Source organism: Epinephelus lanceolatus, chromosome 1, assembly GCF_041903045.1.
Source record: "Epinephelus lanceolatus isolate andai-2023 chromosome 1, ASM4190304v1, whole genome shotgun sequence".
In the NCBI taxonomy this organism is placed as follows: domain Eukaryota; kingdom Metazoa; phylum Chordata; class Actinopteri; order Perciformes; family Serranidae; genus Epinephelus; species Epinephelus lanceolatus.
Genome location: NC_135734.1, coordinates 38,742,018 through 38,762,632, shown reverse-complemented (window position 1 = coordinate 38,762,632; position 20,615 = coordinate 38,742,018). Strand labels below are relative to the sequence as shown.

The window sequence follows — 20,615 nt, the reverse complement described above, 5'->3', positions numbered from 1 at the left end:
TCCGTTCAGAATGGACCCACAACCCACCTTTGGACAGCGACCGACCAGTTGGGAACCACTGATGTAGAACATTTTTCCCAATTCACTGTCTATGGAGCAGCTCCAGACTTTTACCCTATGACATCACAAATTTGAGTTTCAGCACTCTAGTTTTTGGATTTGGGAGAGAGTTGTTCATGTTTACTAATAATTTTTGGACTGACATAGACCATAGGAATAACATGTATGAATTTTGAAAATGGGTGAGGCTCCACTTTAAGGGACAGAGGGTGTTGCATGCTGTAATGATCGTAAAGCCCCTGGAGGCAAATTTGTGATTTGTGAAATTGGGCTGTGTAATTAAGGCAAAAAAGGGCAGCCACTTCAGAACTGCTGAATCATGTCTTATAGACATTATGAAACAGTTCTAGCATTAATAGAAAATCTAAATGTAACTGTAAATGTAGTAAATCAAAAATAAGAATCACAGGTATTCATTCATTTTTGTATCTATATTTGTATGTTTAAGATGCGTTTCTCTTTTTGTTTTTAGTCTATCCTCATTAATAAAAATGGGGTGGACAAAATAACAGAAACACCTGTCAGTATGCTCCAAAATGATCTCACAGTTGAATGAACACCTCCCTATTACAGGTTTAACAAAAACTGAACATTCAAAACTTCTTACTCCCAACTCAGTTTGGTCAGTGGCTCTACACCTCAAACCATGATGCCCTAGTAACCCCTCTAGTGCCAGTTTTGCATGTGTCCATTTCCACTTGTTACATGCATACATGTCTTTTAAAAATAAATTGATTCCAGATTAGATTTAGACACCTTAACTACCTGGTAAGGTTTAGGATAAGATCAGGGTGTGGGCTAAAATAAGTAGGCCAAGTTCATGACATAGTTAGTCAAAGTAACCTTTGTTTTTTTCACACAGGACACAAACAGCAGTCTCCTGGGTGAAAGTTCTGTGTTTGTTTGTCCTATCCATCCACCTGGACCTCCTTCATTTATACTGTGTCGCCTGATCCTCCTTTGCTATCATCATAATTACTTCGACCACGTAGAGCATCATAGTTTGGAGTGTAGGGCTGCTGACCAAGCTATAAACTAGCTAATTAATAAAAGTCTTTACTTTTGTTACCTATGTCAATGTGTGTACTGCTTCAGGAGCTAACAAAGTTGTTTAAAATCAAGTTTATTAGAAAGAATTTCTTACAAAATAAATGAAAAATAAACAAAAACAAATCAAATACATCTTCAAGTGTGCAATCAACCAAATGATATAATACAATGACTCAATTGTCACAAGCCGCCTTAATCAAATTATTCTTCACAGACATCTCGGTGTCTTATCAAATCAACACCATCCTGCTCTATTTGTGGTTTAAAAATATCACAGTGGCCCAAATATAGCATGAGACAGTATTTTTATGTTCTTCATCAACCCTTGCCCGACCTCGACCTGACCAAGTGACACGGCTAACCCTCCGGCCAATAAAGCAGAACATGCCAGTGGTGTCATCTTTCCATGCACAGGGACCAGTAAGCCACTTAAGTAGCTGGTGAAAATGTATGTATGCCTAATCCTTAAGTACTTATGATTGTATGACATCCAGAAACATGTAAACTTCTGATGTGTTAGTGTATTAGATTACATAGTAACATATCGTGTATTTCTGAGCAACTAGACATCATCAGCTTCAAAGCAGAATAAATAAAGTTTCCTCAGTAAAAAAAAAAGTTAATTTCAAAATAAAACATGACAGCAGACCACACTGATATTAGCAATGACTTTATATTCACTATGCATCCTGTGTGACTTACAGAACTATGGCCGCCTGCTAGAAAATGATACCTTGGGCATATTTCTTTAAGTGAGACAGATTTATGGTTGTTGTTGTCTGCTGAAGGCAAAGTTCACCTGATTCACCGTCGGGACAAGAAGGTCATACAATCAAACCATATTTCACGGAGGTCTGTCATACTTCATGCTATTGTCATGTCTTTTAGATTAAAATTTGTCTGAGGGTCGTTTTGCCTAATACTGAGACAAACATAAACAATATTTACTGTTACTACCATATATAAATGCATAATTTGTATAAGGAAGAGTTCATTTATTCCCTAGTGTCATTTACTGTAGGTGTATTTCTAGTAAGGATGTATTTGTTGCAGGTATTAACACTTGTCAATAGTCTTGATCAGGTTTCAGATGTTCGTAGAAACACAGACTCGTAACAGCTGACTCCGTGTTTGGCTTACACCCCGGGGGGGGGGGGTGGGACAATTTGAAGCACCTACACATCACTTCTTTATTTAAGCCTCTAAGGACAGTGGCTGGCAATGTTTATGGCACGTCCTAAAATAATACAACTCTCAACATGACATGCAACTGGAATACCAGAGTCTGTAATAAAAGACAACGGGAGAAAGCATTCCAGCACTGCAGCCTTGAACCTTGATTTAGATGTCGCTGTATCCATCTACGGGTTTTATTCCAAGCCACATACACAATGACATGTCCTTAGATGACCTATTATTAACATGATACTTGTAATTCTAGTATGTTTGCTATGATAAATGTTTTCAAATGCCTGCCGTAAAGAGGCCCTCGATATCAAACTTCATCCAGTGAACATCATCATTATATATTTCCACTCCAATTTGTCAAATCAATATCAGCCATTTAGAAGTTCCTTCTTTTGTTAATTGAAGTTGGCAGGATGGTAATTAATACGTCCCAGTCGTCACTTCCACTAAACATGATTACAGGAAATCATCTTTACAAGACAGCATTCTGACAATATCCCAGCACACAAACAAATGCTGATTTCAGTCACAATATCCACCTTACTGTTTTGACAGGTTTGATGTTAATGTACTTTCCGGTGTGTTTTGCATTAAAAGTCTTCAGAGGTTAGATGAGCAGGTGCATCCTTAATCATATGTCCAGTATCTTAAAGGCTGCGCTCTGTGTGTATTCAATATGAAGACACTTTAAATTTTCTTGCAAAAACAGAAACAACAGGAGTTTGTTTGTTAGAGTCTTTATTTTCATAATGAACAATATAAGTCAGAGTTAAGTAAGAGTAAGAGTTAAACAATCCAGTTGACAGCACACACACACTTAGCAGCCCTAATCAAATCCTAAACTTGCAAACTCTGATATATCTAAATTTCAGGCTTGTAAACAAACTTCATCTTCATTTATGCGCCACTGCATCTGGCTCATGGGAACAAATGATTCTTAAAGAGGTATTTAACCTGCTCCCTGACCTTCCCTTCACTGTGCCCCCTCTGTGTCTCACCGCCCACCCAACCTCCAATGTCTTTGGAGTCACCACGAATACAAAAAAGCCTAAACAGCTTTTGGCAGTCGCTTGGTCTAGTCGGTAGAGGAGCATCAAGCGCAGACTTGCACACTGCTGGAAGGATCTATTACACTGAAAAAATTAGGAGAAGGCACAGTGTGACCAGACTGCTGCCTGAAAGGGAACAGAGCTGAGAGCACTGAGGACTGTGAGCAGGTAGGTGGCCCTCAAATGAAGGCAGGCTGGATGAGGAAATATTCTGAGCAGAGAGCAGAAATGGATTACAGACAGCCTATTTTTTTTTGTAAGTCAGGCCCTGCGAACATAATCAGGATAAATACAATGTCACTGGTTGCATCAGAAAGACGTCAGCATTTTGTTAGCAGGTGCACAAATAGGTGCAGGAAACCAAACTAAATAGTACATGCTGTGTGTAATGAATACACGCCTCTATTTTCCTCTACAAAGAGCTGAACTTGCTGTGTGCTTAAAGAGCAATAAAGTGACTAAGAGTACAATTTTATGTGCTATCTATTTTCAGTTGCTCGAATTACAGAGTATGTTAATAATTCTGATATTCATTAAATGTTGTACAGGATTTAGTTACACAGAGGACACACAAATTTGGTGTCGATGCATGAAATCACTTTAGTGAGGCATGCAGGCTCCTCAGTTTGAATTTCACGGCTTTAAATCTGGGGAGCTGGATCACAGCAGTGAGGTCAGAGCTGTGAGGTTGTTGGGTGATGATGACTAACTTTAGATGGAGGTATCAAATCGATATGTAGCCTGAGATTCAGGGAGCTGCGTGCAGGCTGTGGGTTGTATTTTGGCAGAAAATAGGATTTCTTTTCACATTAAAAGAAACATGCAGGACTTGTGGTTGATACTATTCGCGCTGAAGTCGTTCTCTCTGTGCTTGTGTCTCACATTGTGCACATGCAGAATGTGTTTCTGTAAAAAGCAATTATCTTCAATGCTGTTACGCTTCGTAGATCTGAAAGAACACGATCAATTTAGGAGATAAGACTAGAAAGTAACAGAATAAACACGGGCTGATCAAAACATGCCGCCACACACAACATGCTATAGCTTAAGCATTTCTTACATGTTCTGAACAACATATATGCATCAGCGTGTCAGCCCGCTTACAGCAATTGAACAAATGAGCAAATCCCCTGGGAAGTTCAAATAGCACCATTAGCGCTCCTTTGACACCAAAAGGCCTTGTCGCCAGGCCAAGTTTCATGTGGGTTACACAGCTGAAGCCACTTTCTGCCTCGTCCACTGCAGCCAGTGACGTGTGGAGAAATGCAGTGAGGGACATTTGAGAAGCTACCAGATGCCATTTCAAGAGTATGCGGTCAGCGGTGCAGTCATCTACAGTGGGTGACTGAATCCCTGAGACATGTCACGTACATCTGAGACATTAGGCATAATTTGTTTGTCTGCTGTGCAGCCTCTCAAGTGTCTTATTTTTTTCTTACAAAGGACTCTACAGGCGTCTTCTAATGACCGTCACTGTTTTCACATTGTGAATTCGAGAAGAGGTCAGCTTCAAGTAATGTCAAGGGTTTTACACACGCAAACATCACAGAATCTGACCGTGCATAGACAGAGAAGGAAGCTCACACAAACTCAGACATCGTTCTGTTCATGTCAGCGACAAATCAAGCGAAATTAGTTACAAGACAAAGTGTCAAAACACTATGGGAGGAAATAAATACAGGGATACTTTTAATTAAGACACACACATCATAGTCAGTAAACACCTATCATGTTTATGTAAACACGATTTCCTCCTTTATGACAGTGTGTGCAGAGCATAACAGAGTGAGATATATGTGAACATGATGTCAACAGTTACAAGAATATTTTACCCACAAAATTACTATCACGGAAACAGCAAATATTAAATTATTAATTGACTGACGACCATGTTTAACAACAGCAAAGCTATATTAGAACATCCATTTTTAAACTCTCACACAACACGTGCAGTTGTGCATCCAGTCGTGTGCTCAGTACTTCTCAAACACATGCATTTTCACCCGAAAACCTGAGCACTGGAGTCTGGCTTGGAAGAGAGTATAAATAAGTTTCACTTTCAGTTTTAAATAAGGTTTTAGTGAAACGTGCATGTGGGAAGAGATAGTTTTGCTGTTGCAAACTGTGGTTTCCTGTGGAGGCATGCGAGAAAAACTTTTCCTCACATACTCACAGTAACACAGCGTGACTAACTGATGTACAAATGGTCACTTTGTGGGCGAAGTATGTCTTTAAGAGTAAAAGAAAAACATGGGAGGGCGAATTCGAACTCTGAGAGTTAAATGCTGGATTTAATGTCTCTCTGCAACAGCAGTCCGACATTTCAGATAGCCTGTCTCTAATTTTAATTTTGGTGACGTGTTATGTTGCCTGCAGTGACAGCCAGCCTGATGCCATACGAGTTAAATGTAATGCAGTTAAGAAGAAAAGCAACATAAGTGTTTACTGTAATGCAGCCTGAAGCTGAAATCTTTAAAATCTGAGGGACGGTGGCTGAGAGAGATGCTCAGGATCTACTGACCGTCATCTTGTCTACGGCTTCCCCTCCCCCACAAGTCAGATTTCATTTAATCAGATGAGCGCCTCAGCCAAACAAACTATAAATGTAATGAGCTACAACAGCAAAACGAGTGAGTGGGAGAGAAAGAGGAGTGGGTTTCCTTTAATGCAAAAGGCCTCCTGCCAAAATGTCTCCTGTTGCAGGCTGTTTTGCTTTTACCATATGTGTTGTGTAGTTCGTTTTCAAGATCCAGCAACAGCCAAGATCGCTGCTGGAGCCCAGCGCCGTTCTGAACATATGCTAGGGCACGAGTACAACTAAAAATAAAACACTTACTTTCCAAGACAGCAGGTTTTATATCCAGTGGGACGTCACGACAGACTGTAAATATTTAAAATTGGAGGTGAAGTGTTTAAAATTCAGTTTTCACTAAAAATTATGATGCAAGTCAAAAACAGAAGCCTTCACTTCAGCAAAGCCAGACTCATGTTCCAAATAGACATTCTGGCTTTAAGGCAATACTCTGTTTAAAGAGGACTGATTATTGTATCCTCTGACACACTCCATTTTAGCACCTGTCCATTTAAGTCTCCCTCCTGGAAAAGTCCATTCTGCTCTGAATGGTCAAAGTTTCTTTGTCTGCCACCTCTGCACTGTCATTGCAGGAATGACTGTGACTGCAAACAGCGGCACTTTTTATCATGACAAATCACCAATAAACGTTCTAAAAACAGCCAGACATGTTCCAGCAGGAATCCGATCCCAAAGCGAGAACAAATGTACATCAGCAGCCACGATTACATGTTTCCCCAACGTTAGCATGTAGCTACATGTAGCAGTGTAGGCTCCGTAGTGTAAACAATTAGTAGCCTGCCTAAAGCAGATGATCTTATGGAGAAATCTGGCACACTATGATGTTATACTTCAGCCATAGTAGAAAAAACCGCTGGAAACAGAGTCTTCAGAATGGTTCAGCTGAGGTTTGTGGTTAAAATTTGTTTATTATTTATTATTTATTATTATAAAGCCCCTTGAGATGTGCCCCAAGGGGGGTCCCAACATTTATCGATTTTGCCCGCAGGGATTACTTGTACATATGTTTACCTGACTATTTGACACTTTAGCCATGTTTAATATGAACATCCAAAATTGGTAATGTTACATATAAAACACAAAATGCGGAAAAGCAAAATAAGTCCCCTTTTTAAGCCCCTAAGACGCTAGTTTCTCCAACAGTTTGTTATAAGCAACTGGATCTTATGTGACCACAGACTAGCTCATCATTTGAGTGTCACAAACACTCAACTTTGAAACAAAGTCTTCAGGGGCTTTAAAGGTTTTGAGGAGTTGGAGCAGTCTGAATGCACATGCTGCTGGAAAAATGTAAAACTGTTGGGTAAACCATGCAGCAAACTACAGTAGGTTTGTATCTATTACAGTTAGACGGACATGACAATGTAGTTTGAAGCATCATGCAATCATGCTAGATACTAGGACTCTTTAAAGCACAATAGCAGGCGTTAATCAAAAACCTAATCATAGGTGCTTTCAGGTATCAGGGGAAAGACTTGTTAGGTCATCCAACATCCACACTGAGCTCTACAAGCAGCATTCAAACAGAACTCACCTCCTCATGTCAACATTTTCCGAAAATCTTTGTTCAGCTGCAAAGTAATAACGAAATAATATTAATCCCCGTACGTAACCCCACCTCCTTTAAGTCCCTGTCCAATAAGAAGGTTAAGACCCCTTTAACATGAGAGTCATTAGGTCAAATTTTACAAGAACAAAAAATAGTAATGACATAAAGTGATGCATGTGACCTTTCAAAACAGAGACATGACTCATGTAACAGTTAAACAAGTTTCATGTGAGCCAGCTGTGACCCTGGTACTGTAAGTGTCACATAACACCTGATGTTTTTATATAAAACTCCTCTGGTATCAATAATAAATTTCTCTCAGACTAAGGGGTTAAAACTAGTTAGGTAGTTAGGTAATAGAGTTTATATTTATGCATGTATATCTTATTCAAGAGAAGGGAGAACTGCAGGTGTGGTGAAAAAATAAAGTTCCATGCTGTGTCTTTTAGCTGTTTTTTTTCCTACAGCCTTTATAAAAGGTAATATAAAACATGGTATTTTACACTAATACTTATGGATATTTTTTTTTTAAATAGTACCATGAATCAGGTGATATTAATCAGGGGTAAGGGGATATAGTAGTGGCAGTGTGTGAGCATTGAAAAACTAAGCTTAACTCTTCACCCTGCATATTTAGGGCTTCAACAAGATAGACATTTAGCCCTAGTGAAGGCCAGCAGTTACTGTAAATGACACTGGTTGCTGCCTCTTACTGACTGCTCAGAGTCACTGCAATGAGCTTTAGAAGACACAGTCTGAGCAGGTCAGAGCTGCTGATTTTCCTCCAAAAGTTTAATTGAATCTGACAAACTCTGAGTTGCATTTGCTCAAACAGAATGAGCAACAGTGAAAGTACAACCAACCCCTAAAGACTGACACCTCAAACACTTCAAACTTTAAGGAGAATATCAATGATTTGCTGTTGAGCCAGACATACTGTGCGGTGCTGAATACTTCCCTTTGTATCTCATATCTGTTTTTGCTACAGAGCCTTTTGAATCAGCAGAGCTCAAGAGGAGAGCCAAGATGTGGAAGAAGTCAAAGGTGACGGAGCCAACTGCCGCTGGGCAGGCGGGTAAGTGCAGGGTGATAAGACGCCCTCTCCGGTTAGGTCAGTCAAGTGTTTGTATTGCAGCTGTGTCCGCCTGTATTTCCTCTTATCCAAGGAATGATGATGAACAGGATCTGTTTGACTTACACATCTAATCTTACGCAAAAATAAAGACTCGTGTGACGTTGCATTCAAGGAAATAAAACCCTGCAAGACACAAAACTCCTGGGAAGCTTTCAACATCGAAGAATACATAAAGTCTGTGTCTACAAAATGCATCTTTTTTGAAGACGTGAAATACCCAAGGCATCTGAAATATGCTACATTATGTTGAGGGCTGACCATTTCCACTGAGAGAAAATGAAGATAAGCACCTCAGCTATTTCTTTTGTCAAGTGGAAAAAGTCCAAATATTATTCATGGTTTTTCCAAGAACACTCAACAGCAAAGAACATTTTTGTGTTAAGGAGGACACAGATGCTACTTTGCAACGGAAGCTTTATGCTACCTGGGGAAAAAAAACAAGTAGCAAGACGTTGCAATGTAGCGCTGGCCATTTCATTCATCAAGGATGTGATTCTGAAGATGTCTGTTTAGAAAATGAACGCAGGCAACACATATGGCGGAAGATGAGATGCAAATAAGCAGTAATCACTCAACGAGAGCAAAAATCTTCAGAGTATCCTCACTCAGGATTACTCTGAGTATATCTGAAGAACAATGCAACAGTCGCCAGCTGCTGCAACAACTAAAGAGAAAACTGGAAGAGAAATGGCGTCCTTTCGTCATAGAAGACAAAATAAAGGCATCTATTAAGCTAAGTTGCTTCTCCACAAAGTATTTGCAAAGAGATTCTCTCAAGCACCGAGCTGGAATCATCCTGAGATGTCATGAGAGTCGTGAGAAAATGCCTGAGTGAGCTTGAAGTTAAGTCTAATCAACAGTTGCACAGCACAACTATTCACATGCTGTAACAACATATTGCTAATACTGTATTATACTGTGTCTATGACTAACCGTTTTTTGTTGTGTGATGTGTCTCTGAATTTCTTGTTCTACCCGAGTTGTGTCTGTGTCTGTGCTTCCCATTCCTGGGGTACACTGTATACTGTGGTGTTTTGTGTTTATTGTGTCCATAATCCTGTCGAAGTTCCAACCTGCCATGGTGCTTTTGTCAGGATTAATATTTACCTGTCCTGTTCCCTCTCCTGCTGTCACGTTGCGTGTTTAGTCGACGGTTCAGAGGGAGTTCAACCCGACGACAAAGGTATGCGAGCAAAAAAGAAATCAAATCACACAAACGACTCACCTTCTGTAAGTGCATGTCTCCACATTGGGTGAGTTGCATGTATGATGTGCTCTTCATCACGCCTTGAAAGGTGTCATCCGAAAAGGATGATTCAACTTTCAGTGTCACAACAGATGCATTTCATTGTGACGTTTGAAACAACCTCCATAGCTCAAGGCTGCTGCTAAAGGGCACTGCGGTTGATTTCGATGTGTCTACTTTGTCTTGTGAGTTAAAGGAAAAATGCCACTTTTTAATTGTATGTCCAAATGCTGATGAGTCCTGTATAGTATGTTGGCACAGTTCAGTCTCAATAAGTGAACTTGCTCGACAGGAGCATCTTCAAAGGGCGGCATGATCTCTCCTAAAATCAAGCTAATACGACTGGTCACTCCAGTGTCCCCTTAAAATGGCATCTTAGCTTAGAGTCCTTCTCCAGACACGTTTTAAACTTCACTAATATCTGTTTAGCAAATAATAAAAACAATAGTTACAAAAACTCTGAAAAGGGGCTGGAAGTATTTCTACTCTTTCTACCTCGTTGAGAAATTTGCTTTCTCTAAGTTTCACTTTCCGCCCTCTTCAGCGCTGCTTGCTCTACGTCGATCGGTCAAACAGCAGTGGGCATCAAGATGGCTAGTGTTAGCATTAGCGGAAACATCAGAGAGATTCAGGCGTACATGTTTGAGTCTCAGTCAGACCCAGACTCAGATGAGGAGTCTGTTGTGCCCCAAAAATCAGCAACTAGCAGACATTGTTGCATCTTTCATTCAGCCTATGTTGTTTGCTAGCTTGTTAGTTTGTGAGCTAACTGTCAGTGGCTGACACATCGTTTGTGAAACGTACAAAAATATCCGCTATGATGGGGTTTTTGGTCGATAGTCGAAGGAAGCTCCAGGGTCCACTTCACATCCAAAAACTGCACACTCTGCCATGTTAGCTGTCAAAACTTTCATTATGCTAATGCTAACTCTGCCCTCCGTACTGACAAGTCTGCTCTGCGCTGGTGGTTTCAGGTTTCTTTGACGTTGTTGTACCAAGGTCTGTTTCCCGATAGGTGCTTGAATATGTGCTTCCCGAACCTGACAGCAATAGAGTGCCCCAGGGATAACGTTTTTCTGTAGGCCGGCGCAGAAGTTAGCATCGCACTGGTTCTCTTGTTAGAATGCCTATGGGAATTTTTCATTGGATTTTGGATTATTGCAGAAAATGAGCTCTGTGGCAAACAAATGTTTATGATACTTACATGTTTTGTTAAGCTAGATAAACGAACACCACTTTCATGACTATTGAAGCCTAAATTCAATCGCCAGAAGTTAAAAGCTAACCTTAGGCTATAAACAAATGACACTATGGTCCCATGAACTAACACCACCACCACCACAAGACTGTAAAGTCGTGTTTGTTGCGGCGTAATGTTCTGTGTAATCATTAAACCACTTGTTAGCAACTGCCATTTTAAAAACACATAAAAGCTAAAAAGTTCACAAGTAGGGTATTTACTGAAAAACGTTATGTCGTAGAACAAAACATGAAAGTCTTTTAAGCTTGTGTTAACCACAGACCTTATCTCAGGCATCTAACTAAAAACCCATTAAAAAAAATATATATCGACTTTCAGACAAGGGAACTGTGAGTGGTAAAATGCGAACTCCAGGTTCAAATTGGCTTTTTTATTAGTGACGTACCTAATCTAGCTTGCCCGGCGTAAGTTTGAAAGTCAGATTTTAGGGAAAGGGCACAGACATCACCTCCCTCAGGAGGTGAATTTGCATTTCCTAGAATAGCAAAGGCACGACCTGCCCTTGTCTCCCTCCAACTGGCTAGTACTCGCTGTCTTCGTTGGTTAGATTAAGGCCAGAGGAGTGGGATTGGAGTAAAAATGTTAGGGTTAGCCAAAGAGAGGCAGAGTAAAGCAGAATAAAGCAGGTCATGCCTTTGCTTTCCTAGAAAATGCTAATTTTCTTCCAGTAGAAGGATGTGAAATACCTCCGTAGTGAAAACTTTGTACGGATACAAGTCAGTGTAGTCAAGATCTTTCATTTTAGGAGACACAAACACAAGAAAAACACACTGTGGAGTGGAGGGGGACTTTAAACATGATCAACTTGTAAATTTAGATCAATACTGAGCACTTGCAAACAGCATGAATTTAGTATCAGTAAAAAGACTACAAGTAAAGCGTATTCGAGGCTGTAATTTCAGACTATGAACACCGAGGCAAACTGAGTCACCCCTTTAAGTCGCAACTCTTTCTGTATTCCCTGGAGATTTTCGGCCTTTTCATGCCTGACCCTCGTGCTCTCCTCGGCTTCGCTGTGACGACCAGGAGTGTCACAGATACAAAATTGCAATTTCTATGATCCTAGCAGTTCAAAGCAGGTCTAAGAGAACCATGTGCTGTCAAGTTAACACAGAACATTGAGGTCCCAAGGTAATCAGCTGGAACGACACCCATGAACTCTGGGAGCCCTTAAGCCTCGCCAAACTCTCGATATCTTCTGATTTCTTGTATGCCTTTGACAATGACTCTGAGGGAATCTGGGTCAGCACAAGTAGTGATACTTTTGAGGAATCAAATCATTCTCTGTTGGCCATGGCCATGAAATGAAACAAGAAAATAATACAAGCTATTAGTTCACATGTACAAAAAGAAAAGTGCTGATAACGTTGCAATAATATCAAGAATGAAATTCTGTAACTAATACAGTTTAGGACAATTTAGACCGGCAACAAAATCTATTTAAATTGGGACATGAATAAATGAAGAGTTCAGCGTCAGTCAGTGTACAGGCACAAACTTTACAGCTGACCAGCAAATGACTGCAAAGTTACTGCAGTTAACAGCCAACAATGGCAACGGAGTACTTAGGAATAAATACAACATCACACAACAGTGGAAACACGTTGGTGAGTCAGCAGCTTTAGAAAAGTTTATCATTCATTTATTTATTTATTTATTTGGCAAGACAAGCCAGGTGTATTTATAAAGCACCTTTCATATGCAAAAGCTTTTCAAAGAGCTTTATAAGCCATAAAGAATATGAAATAAGAAAAGCATAAATACAAAAAGCTAAAAGAAATTAAAGAGATGAAAGCACAGAGCGGTGGAGAGGAAAGTGCAGCACTCAAGTGCAGTGTATAAGTACTTAATATTCAGAGTTAGGAAACTGTAATGTCTTCTTTAAGTTTGTTCTAGCTCTGTGGTGAACATACAGTAAATGTGACGGTTCACCAGTCACAGGTGTGTATAGCGCAGGATAAACATTACTGTTCAGTTCAAATTAAAAATAAATAAATGTGTAACAAGAGAAACAAAACTTTCTACACTCAGCTTTCACTTCTGAAGAAATTTTAACCACTGCTTTTTAAGGAATACCTGCTTATAAAGACAATTAATTCTCCTGAAGTGCAGCTACAATGACGGAGTTAAAACTAATTTAACATGGTGCACAGGCTCTTTAGTGGTATCAGAAGTACATGCTCAGCCAACAAGATATAAAGAGTCTGGTGATGTTTGCGAATGTGAACCGAATAGAACTATATATAAGTATACACTGTATATGTATGTATATATATATATATATAAATATATATATATATATATATATATATATATATATATATATATATATATATTTCTCTGTACCAAATTTATATTCCATGTAGTACCTCTTGTTGACTGACCCATGAAATCAATGCCTGGCTTAAACACCCAGCTTTAATTGCTGTTCTACATTAATTGGCTGATCAATATTTCCACGCAAACAAATCGCTTTTAACGATGTCGGCGTCATCCTCGTGACTCCATAGCAATAAAGTTCAGCTTGTTAACAGCATCAACATTCATGTAACGTTATCAGTGCTCTGCCACATACAGCACATACTGTTCTGTAGCTCCTGCTGCAAGCAATTCACCTCCAAAGCGCTTAAGACTGCAAAATGCTGGGGCACCCTGCTCACCTCTCCTTACTTAAACTTCATATGCCATAGTTTATATTCTGCCTATTACAGGTCTTTCATGCCAAGAGAAAATAATTAAAGATCCCCGGACCAGCTGAAGCCCTGCGATCAGCATTCAGTGATGCCGCCCTCGAGATTGCTATGGGTTAGTCCATATTGGTACTCTCAGGTGTTCTGGGACTTGTGCAAAGCACTTAAACCTGCTTCAGTGCCTATTTCTAGAGTGAGCTATACATGTGAGCTGAGCTGGACTCATCATTTTTATTGGGTGGACCTCAGCGCTTTTGTCCCCACACAGAAAACTTCCGCCCAACTTTCCCTGTTTTGAGGACTCACAATTTAGACTGAACTGTGCTATAAATAAGAATAATGAGTACTGTTAAATTACAAATACAAACATAGGGGGTTTCATTATTTACAGATGACAGATCACCCTAATGACTGTACATACGTCAGGAACAACTCATTAAATATATTTATTCAGTCTCCTCTAAATGTTCAAAAGTAAAAGCACTATGCCGCCTACTTTAACAAAAACATTTAGCACAAGGCTTCACTAACCCAGCTGGCCACCAGTGTCATTAGATATTGATATCAAGACAAATTTAGGCTATGACGTCAGGTGACCAAAACTCAATGTCAGACATAGTCTAATGCCAACATCAATTTGATGTGAGATACTGACGACAGATGACGTTGATAATTTGTTGGTTTAAAGATGTATTGTTAAGTAACCAGAATCCAATGTCTTTCACACATCTCATGCCAACCTCATCTTCACGTAGACGAACAACCTTTAGTCGTAAAGTACGGAGAACAAAACCCAACATCTGCAAAACATAATATTATTAACATCCACATAAGGTGAAGTTCTAATGTTGTTAGATGTTTAGAATATCATAAACCCGATATTCATTCCAATCAAAATTCAACAACTGTTCAACATAAGAGTCCAACGTCTGACGTCATTTTGATGACCGGTGCCAGCTGGGAAACTTGATCCATTTACATTTGAAGGTGTGCACAGAATGTATGAAACTTTAGAGATGTCACTTAAATGAAATAAGAATTAGTGGATGAAGATGAAGGATTTATCTTCGGGTAAATTTTTGTCTTTATGACTCTAAAACTTGCAAGCTAGAAATAAAAGCTGTAATTTAGTTAAAAGTAATCTATGAAATAAACCAGATGGCTCTGATTGCAGCCACGGCGGGGTGTTCCATGAACACAGATCACTGATTTACATAGGTTAGGAACACTCATTGTTATGATTGACTCGTGAGGCACAAAAACGGTTATTCAGAGGCATCCACTCATGGGGATGTTCATGGAGTTGAATCACTCACCCCGTGATGGCGGGTCTTGCGTTCAGTGAAAGCCAGGTGGAAATTTTCAACAAAGATGTAACTGCTACTGATGAAAGGAATCTCGTTTTTGGGGTACAGCCTGCAAGCTAGCTAGCAAACTCGCACCTTATTTTTTTCGTTACTAGCATTGCATAACTAGCTAAAGCTAGCTAGCTTTGTTCGAGTTGTTAAAAATCATTTTTTGTTAATGTAAGTCTAAGGATTATTAGTTTGCCCCACTGCAAGGTCACAAAACAGGATTTAAGAATTTGATGAAACCTGAATTAAATTACATCGACAACCAAATGAATAGCTACTGATTTCCCAAACAGAACAACACTGCAGTCAGTAAAGGAAAAAAAGGCGACCAGGAGTGCAACAGGAACGCCCAGCTGTGTGCAATCAGACTCTATTGAAATAAACATAAACAAATATATAATGCAAGCTGCATACACTTAAGCCAGTTTAGCCAGAGAGAAACATCCTATCAACTACCTTCAATGACAACACAATGAATTTAAAGTTAAATATAATTCATCCGATATTCTAATTAACATTAACTCAAAGTTTCCACTCATGTTTTCAACATGACATAAACTTTCATGTTTATGGCAAGACTCCTCAGTTAATTACAACACCACCTATGACCTCATTACGCCTGCTACTTACATAAACACAGTCTCATGTGGGTGCATGTTCATATGGAGATTAAACACTACTAATATTATGAAGAGAGGCCCACGAGGTGGGAGAGCCCAGAGTACATTATTACAGAAAACTTGGAAAATTCTTTTGCAGAGTTAGTTGAAAAAATATGTTTTTACACACTGGAAAATCATCTTGATGCATAAATTAGACATTCACATTCCCTTTGGAAATGTCTCTGACTTTTGACCACACTGTTGGTCGTACAGTATGTACTGCTCCTTTTCAGCACTCTGTTTGGAGGGTACAGTGTCAGAGCAGAGTCAACACACTGGGGATGTAGAGTAGGGATGTTAAATAACTAACTTGAACCCTGTACTTGGAAAAGGAGCAGAAGAGTTTTTGGAAGAACAAGTGTAACAAACATTTAGCGGGGTCAGATTTAAGGTGGCGGAGAGTTATGCTAATTTAGTTGAGAACTTCTGTATTGGCTCGTGTTATCCTTAGCCACTCAGTTTATTCAGACAAATGCTGGCCAATCTTCAAATACTTTGAAAATGAAAAAAAGAGGATTAAGTTTATACAAATCATCACAAACTACTGGACTGAACAGAAGACTTTAGAAGTTTGTTTAATTATTGTGGCATTTTTTTCCACAAACACGTTGCTTTCTTCTGATAAACACTTATTTAAATGTGACTACCTGTAAAATTACACTGACAAATGTTAACTGGAGAATTTGTCTGGGTTTTAGACATGTATTTATCATCCATTTAACTAAACTAGTAAAAAAAAAATAGGTCTTTTTTCTTCAAACATACTGTACTTATTGAAGTTCACTGACAAACAGTGGTGGCTCCTCAAAACAAATCATTAACATCATCATGCTGTGATGAGTATATTGTATATACTCATCATCATGTTGTGATTATTAAATTGTATTTACTTTATCTCAACTTCCCCTCTCTATACGTTAAGGTTGTCTAATTGTTATTATTTCTTTTACTTAATCAGGCATTAAGAAGAAGTCGAAAGTGCCCGGTGTGATGATAACACAATTTAAGGAGGAACTTCCAGAAGGAATGTCGACTCCAGATTTCACCCGCAAACCCATCGCTCTGACTATTCAAGAGGGTAAGTCTTCATGTCTGTAACAGATTCAGATCCATTGGAATTTTTTTAAAAGGCTATATTTTTTATACTCCCGTGTGTTGGAAAATATATTGATATTAATCAAAAATGCAGGGATGCAGGACAGACAGTAACAACAATAGCTAAAGTAACATTAATTTTAGTGACAATATTATCATAATAATAATGGTAATTGTGATACAATATGTTGTAAGTACATATTAATATATGACAGTATGTGTATGTGACAATAATAATCATATGTGTATAATAATAGTAGAAGTATGACTAATAATAACAGCAGTAGTAGCAGTAGAATCAACAGACTTCTCAGACTTCTCAGACAGGAACAGACCTAAGAGGCTCATTTCACCTTCCCAACTTTTGAAATGTTGCTCGTTCATCATTAGGGTGAAAATCTTCCCAAACGCGCATCAGCTGCTTATTTTCCTGATGAGATGACACTTCTTAAGTAGAGCTGAATCAGAGGTGTACTGGCCATCTGGCATATCAGGACAAATCCCAGTGGGATGCCACATTAGTGGACCATCAAAAAAGCCATAAAGTTTTCACCTGCCGTCCGGCCCTGTCTGCATCTTTACTGGCCCACTTTGTGTACCTGTCATATAGGGTGCATATGAGAGCGTGCTGCGTGCATATTTCACCTGGGCTCCCTTGCCAATCACAACTAAGTTAGACAAACTTGTGATTACATCATAGTCTCCGCAGTAGCCTGCTCTGTTACTACTGTTGTGGCTGTAAAATGGTTGATAAGTTTTTTTAAGCGTTATAATCCCCATGAAATGACTCCTTTCACTATCAGAAATGGATCTTTTCATCCCGATAACAATTGGAGAGTCTAAAATAGCAACACAATTCATTTTATTCCCATCCTAGTTAGCACAGGGCTAAACTGGAAGTTAGCCACAGGGAATGTTTTTATTCATGACATTGTTTCATTTGTTTTCAGTAAGTAAGAATTAGTTCTGGAGTGCTATTAACTTTAAAACATGACACAAAATGTGATTAACATTTGCATATTTTTTTCCCAGTACACTGCTGACCTTAATCACGTGCAGCTTTGTGTATAAATTAAAGGAAGTGGAGCGCATGTCTACAAGTTGTGAAACACCTTTTAAGAGCATCTTACCCTAAAGTACCAAGCAAAACAATAACAACAAAAATCTTTTGTTTGCATGTAGGTAAAATGCCATGTCTCTGTCATCTTTACTGAAAACGTATAAATGAATGATTTGCCACTAATTAAGAAATCTTTGTTTCATTTCATTCCAGGTAAATTCGCAGTCTTTAAAGCCAAAGTAGTGGGCGAGCCGACACCTACTGTAACATGGAGCAGAGCAAATGGAGAAATACATTATCACCCTGACGTGTGCATGCAAAAGTATGACGAGGCATCTCAAGAACATACCATTGAGGTAAGCTGTCTGTAGCAGTTGAGGTATAAATAATGACAATCTACAACAAACTCTAAAGGCATTGTCACTTTATGTTTCTGTTTAACAAAATTCACCCACACTCAGCCGCTAAAACGGACATTACGACTCTGCGGTCGGATAAGAATTTCCCCTTACAATTAAGACTAGGTCCTTGTAAAGATAAAAGTTATTCACAGAGCATCTTAGACCTCCAAAGGTGAAAAACAGTTAGGGGCAGGGAGGAAGAGCTTCTTAAGCAGAGGAGAAAATGGCAGAAAGATAAAGAGGTCATGGAAATATTCTCCAAACGCTGGATGACAGTGAGTAAATGAAACGTACAGATTAGATCGTGCAGAGATATTTGTGGTCGATCTCATCAGGGTTACGCACATATTTCCCACCCAACCCAATAATGTTATAAAGCTAGAAATAAAATGATCACAATAAAAACGGTAAAATGCAGCAGTGATGACTTGGATCTATCAAAACCGTCCATCAGCAGAGTGATCACACTAACAGTGACGACACAGTTCATTTTATTTTCACTGGGTGTCCACACCTTGTAGGCTCACAAAAGGGCGTGTCTGTGACAACCAATCATATCTGTTAAAAGAATGTGTCATACCTAGCAACAGGGCCAACCACACCTCCTCACTTAGATAAAAGTTTCTGTCCCTTCCTTACTCTGAGAACATTCCTAAATCACTCCTAAGCTAGGACTCGTTACTAAAAAAATTTAGGCTTAGTTAGGAGCTCTCTTAGAGTGTCTATGAATATGGCTCCTGATGCAGATAACAAATAAGCACTGATCAGCAATCGGTTGTTTGGACTTCACAAGAAGTAAATGGGAGACAGAGTGAATATTCACACACCAGAAATGTAAAGTGATAATGTCTTGAGACAGAAACTGCCTTCAGTGACAATAAAACTGCTATTAACTTTGTTTGCATGTTATTAGTTCCCTAAGGTCGCTCCAGAGGATGCTGACACCTACAAGTGTTTTGCAACAAATGAATATGGAAGGGCTGTTTGCACAGTTGTCTTGAATGTCATTTCGGGTACGATCCTTATTATTGTTTGAATCACTGTGTTTCACAAATCTGTTAAATAATAGTTGCGTTATATATCCTCTAAGTTGGCACATTTGTATTGAATTGTGACAAATGGATGATGGAAATTTAAGTAATTGTTTGTCTGCAGTTGGATTCTCTAAGACCAAGGAACTCCAGAAGACACAGGCAGAAGGTAAGGTTTGAAATAGTTGACCCTCAAAGTTTTATCTAAAGAGATGTGCAAATCTCAGTTTGTGGCTGTCCAGGCTCACAATTTTAAGGCCAATGTCATCACAAAAAAGGAGCTAATATACACTGTGCTTGCCCCTGTCAGACACAAATAGCACTCAGTAGCAGACAAACTACCTCTGCACTTAAAATCAAATTTATCACATTTTTAAAAACGTCACTTTCAGGGAATTGGGCAACCAGCTGAGTACAAAGATGAATAGAGGCTGATGGTTTTCATCCAAACTATCAATACTTGGAATGAAATAGCAGCTCAGTTTCTTTGTGCTACAACCAACCCATTTGTTTCCATGGCAACAAGACATTTTATTCATTAATTGGAATTATTGGGAAAAATCTGCTTGTCAGGGTGCATCTGTCATACCAGCGCAGTGCCACTGTGTGCTGTCACTTGACACATTAATGGCTCTCTCAGAAATTGACTAAAAAATGTGACCATCAGCAACAAGAATCATGTTAAAGGGTACGAACAGAACTAAGGCTGTGACAGAATGGATTTTTTCTCTTACTACAGTAAAAAAATGATGCTTCACCGAAGTGTGGCGGTTTACCACATGTGTTATGGCTATGTACATCATGAATGTTACTGCTGTAATTCTCTAGTTTATCAGTGAAGTGTATGGTCTGTAGCCTGACAGGATCATCCTGTTGATGTGACCTTAACATTCTGTTTCGCTGGACTCTGTGCTGCCCTGCCTCACATCCAGAAATTAAAATTAAAATCCATTCAAGGCCAATCAGGAATCTGCACCGTAGTGGACAACTAAAGAAGCTAATCTGGCACTGCTTTGCAGTTGATGACATAAAATGCAGGCCACAGCATGCAGGGCTGTTATGGCGGCCCCCCCCCCAAAATTCATTGCTGAAAGTGTTTAGGGTGGCCCCGAGTCCAGACGGATAGAGAGCAGACAGAGTATTGAGCTCACATCATCAGAACGGTCTTACCAGGCTGTATGATCTGCACT

At 39.3% G+C, this 20,615-nt stretch overlaps 1 protein-coding gene across 2 annotated transcripts in view; it reads left to right on the top strand.

Moving 5' to 3' along the window:
• Positions 1-3,368: 3,368 nt before the first annotated feature.
• igfn1.1 (immunoglobulin like and fibronectin type III domain containing 1, tandem duplicate 1) overlaps positions 3,369-20,615 on the top strand; it is a 36,153-nt gene continuing 18,906 nt past the window's right edge. For both annotated transcript variants that reach the window (XM_033626000.2, XM_033625998.2), the window contains exons 1-6: positions 3,369-3,515; positions 8,478-8,564; positions 16,797-16,916; positions 18,207-18,349; positions 19,308-19,407; positions 19,550-19,594. In XM_033626000.2, the coding sequence (XP_033481891.2) occupies positions 8,516-8,564; positions 16,797-16,916; positions 18,207-18,349; positions 19,308-19,407; positions 19,550-19,594 (457 nt within the window). In that variant the 5' untranslated portion in view covers positions 3,369-3,515; positions 8,478-8,515. The remainder of the gene's footprint in view (positions 3,516-8,477; positions 8,565-16,796; positions 16,917-18,206; positions 18,350-19,307; positions 19,408-19,549; positions 19,595-20,615) is intronic.